This window comes from Garra rufa, chromosome 1 (genome assembly GCF_049309525.1).
Source record: "Garra rufa chromosome 1, GarRuf1.0, whole genome shotgun sequence".
Lineage (NCBI taxonomy): Eukaryota > Metazoa > Chordata > Actinopteri > Cypriniformes > Cyprinidae > Garra > Garra rufa.
The window spans coordinates 102,891,976-102,901,786 of record NC_133361.1 but is presented as its reverse complement, the minus strand read 5'-3'; the positions used below and the strand labels follow the sequence as shown (position 1 = coordinate 102,901,786).

Sequence of the window (9,811 nt, the reverse complement as noted above, 5' to 3'; positions counted from 1 at the left end):
CCTGCTCGGGAGCAGGTTTATCTCATGTAAACAGGATTTAGGCTGCGCTCCTGACAGGTTATGATTGGTTGAAATGGCGAGGTTATATCTGATTGGTTAAAGAGCACGACTGACACGGACTGACTCACGTGGGAAAAGTATTTTGCAAGAAAGTGTAGAAAATAATTACGACGATTCACACACGAATGATGACCACAGCCACACACACACACACACACACACACACACACACATTATATATATATATATATATATATATATATATATATATATATATATATACTACCGTTCAAAAGTTTGGGGTCAGTACTTTTTTTTTTAAAGAAATTAATACTTTTATTCACCAAGGATGTATTAAGTTAATAATAAAAAAAATATTAAAAGTTAATGATAAATAATTTACATTGTTATAAAAAATATATATTTTGAATAAACACTGTACTTTTTAAACTTGTTATTCATGAAAGAATCCTAAAAAAAAAATCATAGGTTCCAAAAAATATTTGCAGCACAACTGTTGATATTATCCAACATTGATCATTCTAATAATAAATCAGTATATTAGAATGATTTCTGAAGAATCATGTGACACTGAAGACTGGAGTAACAGCTGATGAAAATTCAGCTTTTCATCACAGGAATAAATTCTATTTTAAAGTATGTTAAAATATAAAAAAACAACATTATTTTATATTGTAAAAACAATTTGCAATATTACTGTTTTTTCTGTACTTTTAATCAAATAAATGCAGTCTTGATGAGTCGAAGAGACTTCTTCATTTGAACGGTAGTGTATAAAAAAATAAAAATATAAATAAAATAACATATCAAGGAAAAAACATGTAACATGGGCAGCATTAACGCATTTAATTTGTTCACTACTTTTTGCCAGCCCTCTCTCCTTGCTTTTCCAGCCTTTGCAGTTTTCCCTTGCGTTTTAATTAAACTCTGAAACTCCTGAAATCCCTCAATCAAGAGTTCTTGCTCTGCTGCAGAAAAATACTGAGCGCGCTCCTTCGTCATGTTCGCCGACCAATCAAAGAGTTGCCGATCAATGTTTCTACTATCGATACGTAGCCCCTTTTAAGCCACCCAGTGATCTCAAATAACTTCATCCAGCTATACTAATCATCAACAACAGGTGCGTTCGGAGAACCGGAATAGCGAGCTCATAGTTAGCGCGATGATTTGATCTTGGATGTGTCATTTGATCTTGGATGTAGTAAGCGAGGTACGAAGAACGGACCCCAGGTCTTCTGTGGATTTATCTGTCTTGGACTCAGTGTTGTAGTCGAGTCACCAACTGTTGAGTCCGAGTCGAGTCTCGAGTCCCAGTGTTCGAGTCTGAGTCCAAGTCTGAGTCACCAAAGAAGAGTCCGAGTCGAGTCACCATTACCAGAGTTCGAGTCCGAGTCGAGTCTCAAGTCCCGTATTCGAGTCTGAGAGTGCCTACATGTCTCCACTCTGGGACGTGTGTGTGTGTGTGTGTGTGTGTGTGTGTGTGTGTGTGTGACGGCAAGCGACTGGTCAGAAAGCAACGTGTAACGTTAGTCTGACATGTTTCTTGTCGACACCACAGGATTTTAAGAGTCAAAATTGCAAAAAAATGTTTAATCTGACACAGTGACTATCGCAACAGACAAATATCGCAAAAATCTGATCTGGCACAGTGACTAGTAACGTTAAGTTATCAACAGACAAAAAATGCTGTAATCTGAACCAGACATACATTAACCCTAGCTTCTTCTGTTTGTTATCATATATGCATTAGTCAATAATATTTTTTTGAAAAAAGCTAACGTTAGGCAATGGAAAGCATTTTACTTACTTTTCTGGGTGCATCCGTGACAGGTGTCTGTTAAAGTTTGAGGTTGTCCCAGTCTTTTCCTCAATTGTGCGATTACACACACAACATTTAGCGCTGCTCTTTCCAGCATTAGAAGCAAAATTCGCGTAGGCGAACTTCACGATCCGGGGCACGTCTTTCTGCATTTTACAAATGTGAACATTTAGCCCGCGAATCATGCATCATGCATTGCATGAGCGTAAAAGTGAGTGACGTCAGTGAGTGTGTTGTCAAGCAAAGAGAGCGAGAGGTAGCAGTGTCTGTGAAGGGAGATCGCGGCCGGTCTTGGGCACGAAACAGGAAAAGTGTAACACCTTATATAATTTTTTTATAACATATTTAGTCAAAAACAAAGTGATGAATGCTCAAGTCCGATTGTATATATCCTCGAGTCCGAGTCCAAGTACGAGTCATCAATCCGCGAGTCCAAGTCGAGTCACAAGTCCAGAGAGTGGATTCTCGAGTCGGACTCGAGTCCAAAGAATAGTGACTCGAGTCCGAGTCCAGGACTCGAGTACTCCATCACTGCTTGGACTTAGTAATTAGTTTAGTAAATTCATGTATGTTGTTTATTTTGCTGGATAAATTCAATGCAAAAACCTGAATGACCCATTTCAGAGTAGCTTTATGGAATGAATGGTTTATGGTTAAAAAAAAGACAGAGACAGAATTGCTGCATAAAGGCTTTATTTGCAATAGCACATTAGAAAAACAAAAAGATAAAATACAATATAGCTGTCATTTATTAAGTGAAAATACAAAATAGGGGCGATACAGAACAAAAAGAAAAAATAACGGGTAACCATACTTTCACCTTGTGTGGCAAGTGAAAAAAAGCATAAGACATATCAGTGAGGCTTCTGAGTTTAAATAAAAATCAGTGTGGGGCCCACAGGTTTGGGAAGTCTGAAATGTTTCCAATTACGTTTAACATTTTCTTTGTTGAATGATAAAAGGACACTTAAGATCAGTGCCAGACTAAAATCTGTCTCGATGTGATGTACTTGGACAGAAGTCAATTTGCTGACACTGTGCACAAATTTCCAGAGCCAGCTTGAAATATTTGGCACATTGTGTTCATTTGTCAGCAGCTCTGTTACTGGAAGTGGAGGTTTGTTTGAACCGACTCCTGGGAGAACAAGAGCGTAGTATAACACTGTTTTATCTTGATTGGGTATTATGCTCACTCTTCCTCCAGTTGAATCTGGATAGAGGGATGTTTTGTGGTTTTCCTGGAGGTGAGACACAAAGATTTACATTCTCTGTTCTGTGTACATATGCGCCGCAAAAGGATCAACTTGCAAAAATTGCAACAGCAAAGAGCTTGTGTGAGTTTTAAACAAGTAGCAATAATAAACTAGATCACATGGAGATGCCACAGTCTTGAGCTGACTGGATATACCTACTACAGTATGGATCGATGTGGTCAGCCACGATAGCCTTTATGTAAGTATGTCGAGATACAGCACATCTGCTCTCACAGCGACTCAAGTTCGATTCCTGTCTGGAGTCTCTTCTCTTCATCAAGTACTTTTCTGTCATTCCTCAACTGTCCTGTCACAATAATAAGAAAACAAAGAATGTGAGGGGAACAAAATATTAAAATGAATAAATATTAAAATTATTAAAATAAAAAATACACAAAAAAAAACTTAACATTGACAGGGAAAGGATATTACATTTAAGTTTAAGGCTCACTGCTACACATAATTTAGCACATTGTGAAAGGAGAGCCACCCCCAGCACTCTTAACTGGCCTGGGTCTGTTTGGCCAAATCTCACTTAAAATAAGACAACTCCTTATGGTCCATAATCAAACTAAATATATTGTAGAAACTTAAATTTTCTGTAAAGTTTTTTTTTTTGCAACGATTTGTATCGTAAAACAATACTATACAAATAAACTTTAATGGAATTGAGTTGTAAGTAAATCAGTTTGCAGTAATAGATAACTTGTTTATATTATAATCACATTTTAGAACAGGGTATTATACTGTCTGCCTATTTTAATAAAGATACTCTGTGAAAATGTAAATCACATTAACATTTGAAATAAATGATTTAAACCATTTTAATTAAAGTTTTTTTTTTTTATTCAGACAGTCAAAATCAACTTTACAAAACCCCAGTCAATGTAATCATTTACAGTCATTGACCTTTAATTAAAAAAAAAAATAGCTTAATTCTGATTTACTGTCTTTATGTTCTGGGGAGAAATTAAGATGTAATAAGATTAATTCATTGTTATAAGGATTCCATTTCAGTTCATAATAGTTAAATTTCTCTTTTTAGTTGAGAATATCACAAATGTTATGATGTATTAATTAGATATAAAATTAGATACTTAGTATCAGTAGCTTTGGACTTTTGATAGATCTACAGTTGATCCCTTCAGTTTATCCTAGGTATAGATACAGCTGTACCATTTTATACTTTTGTAATCTTAAATTATATTGATTTTTTGCGAACAAGACTTTTATTTTGTTCTGGGTACGTGACGTCACAAGGCTGCGGCGCGCTCCTGCATCTGGGATTCAAACGGAGAAAGGTGTGTGCTCTTAACAATTTAAAGTGTTTAAATCAGTACAACTTGTTTACAGAATTGTGAAATGAATTGTTAGCCACTGTAACGCTTTATTTAGTGACACGTAGTCCCTATATAGTGAATCATTTTTCCTAAAGAATTCGGACACTGTCATTAATGTTGATAGAAACGGATCTTTTCGAAATTCCGAGTCAACTGAATCAATCGATTCACAAAATGATTCACTGATTTGAATCGCTGCACACTGACGACATCTGCTGCTCAAAACACTGCAAATGCAATGAAAACAAACACGTGTAATGACAACGTCTACACACAATTGCACGTTTTCATAAATAAGCAAATATATAGCAAATGTTTTTTTTTTTTAATAAAAGTTTAATCCAATAAATATAATCTACAAATCAGCAAATGCTAAATAGAAATCTTAATACAAATGTAAACATTGAGTATAATTTGTGTTCTTTTATTAGGTCCATTAACACTCACTTTCTGACTGACTCCCTTACAAGTGTGCTGACTGCTAAACTAGGGAGCTGATACAGTTGTGCTGTATTGTGTATAGCTTAAGTGCAACATGGAGCTTGAAGACGTACAGAAAAAAATTAAAACGGGGGAATTAACTTTGAGCAAGTTTGGAGGAAAGTCGGAGGTATGGAAATATTTTCAACAAGTGGTGGGCAGTGACAACATAAATGTCGATCCATTCTGAATAAACAAACAATGCAGTTTACATGCTTCATCCTTGTTGCAAAAAGTAGTCTGGTTTTAATCGGGCACGGGCACGGGCTCATAATTACAGTTAATGTGTCGGACCGGGTCGGGCTCAGACACAAGGGTAGGATCGGGTTTCATTTTTTGGGCCCGATCTAAGCTCTACACTGAGGCTCAGTGGTAAACATTACATTCATAAATTACACTTGAAATTAATCTTTTCAATATAACATTTTTAATATAAAAATGTTACATTATTTAAATAACAAGTCACGCTTTTATTACTAAATCATTTATTCAATTGATGTTTTTCAAACAAATGATTTATTCAGAAACACACTCAGAGTTTTAGTTTGCATTGATTTTTCTTTCTACCAAACACAGTAAAACTCCTGCTGAATCAACAGAGATCCACATGACACTATTATAAAGATGGCATTTATTAAAGAGGAGAGTGAAGACATCAAGATTGAAGAAACATTCAGAGTCAAACATGAAGATACTGAGGAACAAACAGGTTGGTTTTCATCCTCAAAGTCACTCATTTGATCCCTATTAAAATGTCCAGCTCTACAGAAAAAAGTTATTTAGTGTAACATTAAACAGTACCTACTTCTGATTAGAAAATGATCTCTTCCCCGGAGTCCATGTTTTTGGCACGGAACTTCATGAAAGTGATTGCCTCGGAAATCGGCAGGTTTTAACACTGTGTCCAACACTCATGACTTGTGCGTGGCCATATGGTCCAATAGCACTAGAATATAAATGCAACTTTAATAAGCTCAATATCTGTGCTGTGATGGGAGTTAAAGAGGACCTGTTATGCCACTTTTTCTCAAGAAGTCTCAGTCTTTTGAATTGAATAAAGTCAGCATCACATTTGCAATCGTGCTAATATTCAGGAAAACAGCACTCTTCTTCTTTAAGAGTTGCTTAAACATACCATATGTTATAAATATAGAACAACAAAAACAGTGTTGACAGCACTGGTTTTCAAAGACTGAAAATGGCTTACTTGAAGATGCTTTTTCAAGCCGATCGGAGAGACAAGTTGCAAGTAAACAAAAAATTCCATTGGACTATGATGTTACATGATTTTTTATTTGTATTTCCATAATGCTTGGCTTTCTGATTTCCTCCTGGGAGTCCTGACTAGCAGTGCAGGTTGTTAATTGAATAGTTACTCATATTTTGTATTTTAAAAACATAATGATGTTACATGTACTTAGTTACTTTTGTGGGTTTGATTAGAAATTATTTCTTACTTCAATGCTGCTTTTAAATTCTGTAGCGTGAAGATGAACATGGCAGATTATGTTTTTTTTATATTTTTTAAAGGAGCTGGTGTTTTTTTTAATAATTATAATTGTGACAAAAGCACAACAATATATATGTTACAAATAACGGTTTAATTATGGCTATACTGGCTAAAATTGGAAGGAAATGCGTTTAATAGAGACAGATCAGTAGCAGTATTTGTATCAATGAGACTGGTCTTCATTAACAATAGGCTACTTGGTGAAAAGATGCCAATAAGCCCCATATTTTAAATGTACAATCTTTATGTTGTTTCACATTAATTTGGAAATTTAATATGAAATTGTTTATAGTCAAATAGTTAGTTTTTAATTGATTGACAGCACTAGTCTAAATGTTTTGATGTTGCTTTGTGCCATTAAACTGCTGTTAACTTCCATTTTTCTTATTTCACCTCAGACCTGATGGCACTGAAAGAGGAGAGTCAAGAACTCAATGAAACAGAAGAGAAAGATCAAAATGAGAAACATGATTTCAAAACTGAAGAAAAATCAATTAATTGCTCACAGAATAAAAATAAATAAAAAAACAAATAATAAATAAAAAAACACAAAGTACAAATCTTAATTCTAACATGAGAATTCAGACTGGAGAGAGACCTTACAGCTGCCAACAGTGTGGGAAGAGTTTCTCACGAAATGGAGATCTTAAGACTTAATTCACATTGTGAAACTCTTTCCACACTGAGGGCATATTAATAGCTTCTTTTCAAAGAAAAAAAACCTTAAGGCCCACATGAAAACTCACACTGGAGAGAAGCCTTTTGCCTGCCCTCAGTGTGAAAAGAGTTTTACGCAGAAAAAAAATCTTATTGTCCACATGAGAGTTCACACTGGAGAGAAGCCTTACATTTGTAAACTCTGTGGAAAAAGTTTCACACGAAATGGAGTTCTTGAGACTCACATGAACATTCACACCGAAACGAAGCCGTTCGTATGTCCTCAGTGTGGAAAGAGTTTTACACAGAAAAGTACGCTTACTCTCCACATGAGAATTCACACTGGAGAGAAGCCTTTCATCTGCCCTCAGTGTGGAAAGAGTTTCAGGTATAAAGGAAACCTCAAGGCTCACATAAGAAGTCACACTGGAGAGAGTCCATTTAAATGTGATCAATGTGGGAAGAGTTTCAGACACTGCGCAAACCTTATTAATCACATGAAGGTTCACTCAAGAAAGAAGAGTTTTAAATGTCATCAGTGCAAAAAGAGTTTCACAGAGAGGGAACATCTTAAGACTCATGTAGTAACTCACATGGGAGAAAAGCCTTTCATGTGTCATCACTGTGGAAAGAGTTGTTCAAGAGAAGGAAACCTCAGGGTTCACTTGGGCATTCACACTGGAGAGAAACCTTTCACCTGTGAACAGTGTGGAAAGAGTTTCAATGTTAAAGTAAACCTTAAGATTCACATGAGAGTTCACACTGGAGAGAAACCGTACAAGTGTGTTCAGTGTGAGAAGAGTTTCACATGTCTAAGCAGCATTAAACGTCATTCGCAAACTCACTCTGGAAAGAAACTGCCATTTTCTTCAATGCAAGAAGAGGTTTAGAAAAAGGAGCAATTTCTAGAATCATCTGCACATTCATTTTGAAAGACATTCAAGTGTAGTCAAAGTAATAAAAACATTTTCCATCACACTTACAGATATGTGAAAAATCATTCAAGAGTGTAATGAGAAAAAAGGTTTGTGGAATCAAGTCTATGTTCACACCAGAGCTGACTGTGGGATACATTTATCACTTTCATGCATCCTTCATCTTTTTGTTTAACATAAGGCTTTTTTTTGTACTGTGGCCATACCTGACCATCTGCTTTACTGTAATTTCAAATATTAAGTGATTACAGTAGATTCCCTCAAAGTGTGACTATGACGAGTATGTCACTCAATTCCATGTGTGGATTTCTCTGTATCAAAATATTAGACAAACTTTTACCTTGCTAGGAAATGCAATGTAACTGGAAGATTATAAATGAATTGACATAAACTGAACAAAATGACTTGTTCCCAATGATTGTATGTGTATTTTAGCTTACTGTTTAGTTAGTTTCAATTTAATGTTGTAATATCTGGATAAGTTTATGGACTTTGGAACCCTGAAATTACCAGGCCATTTTAAATTTATGATCAGTAAAAGCATGAAAATATTATTCTAGTTTTGTGCAGGTCTTTTTAAAAATCTGCACAGTTCATTCTTTGTTGTGCTTCCAGTAGCCTGTATATACAGTAGATATACGTACTGTTTTCTTTCTAATTCATTTGCTATAATAAACAATCCTAAGCAGTTGGCCGCCTTCTTCTTGTTAATTATACATTAAAAAAAGTATTTAAAATAAATAAAAAAATGATTAATTCTCCACATTAGGCTTGCTGGCTGCTGGAGCTGACCCCGTATCTTGAGCTGAAGGCAGGAAACACTGTGGTGTATTAGGGATAAATGCATTTAAAAATAGAGAACTAGAGAAAGTTTACTGTGATCGGGCAGGTTTAGGGGGTGATGCAGTATCAGATTGACATGTCCAGGCATGTCGATTTCCACAATAATCCTTATGGTTTGGTCTGTTAAAATTAAAAGGTTCCTTTACTCATTTTGAAATCAGTGTTTATAAATTTACATGACAAACACTTTGAGATTTTATATTTCATCTAAATTTCTCACTTTAGATTAATTGTTGAATCAGTATTTTGAACAATGGCCTCTGTTAGCCAGCTAGAGGAAATATCCCAGCATGCACGCCCCAAAGGCATCATGGATGGGGCTTCTTGCTAAATGACTCACATGTATGGCGTCCGCACAGAATGCCCTATTGTGCTATTTAAACAGAGCAAAACATTAGGGGCTGCATCCAGTGCCATACTATTACCCATATCTGATGCACATAACAGCTTTTTAAGTTATACATTAAAGTAATTGCTGTTTATGAAGAATGAAAACTTAGTTTCACTGTGATGGGTAGGTTTAGAGCAGGGGTCTCAAACTCAATTTATCTGGATTCCAATCTTCTCAAATCTCTTTATTTTTATTTTTTAACACAAAATAAGATGAAAAAATAAATGAATTAAGAATGAATAAGAAAATAAATCAATAAGTACTTAATAATAATAATAATAATAATGAAATTAATAATAATAATAATAATTAGATTTCGCTAGTCAGCGACTATATGTGGTTTCTTCAGTCTTCTATATCTGCTGTATTCAGATTCAAAAGTCTGTATTAACAGTTCTTTAACATTTAACCTTCTTCTGAGCAAGAATGAAACATTGAAGAACATGAACTGGTGTTCTGAACATGGCTTCTCTTGCCTACTCCTTCTGCTATAGAGACCTGGCAGCGCTTCCTCTTCGAATTATTTATTAATAAACTAATATTTCTGAGTCAGTGTCGTAAA

General features: G+C 35.2%; 1 protein-coding gene across 1 annotated transcript; it reads left to right on the top strand.

Moving 5' to 3' along the window:
• Positions 1–5,436: 5,436 nt before the first annotated feature.
• Positions 5,437–8,486, top strand: LOC141341114 (uncharacterized). Its single transcript, XM_073846261.1, has 2 exons — positions 5,437–5,622; positions 6,822–8,486. The coding sequence occupies exon 2, from the start codon at positions 7,158–7,160 to the stop codon at positions 7,968–7,970; it is 813 nt and encodes a 270-aa protein (XP_073702362.1). The 5' UTR covers positions 5,437–5,622; positions 6,822–7,157; the 3' UTR covers positions 7,971–8,486.
• The last annotated feature ends 1,325 nt before the right edge of the window (positions 8,487–9,811 follow it).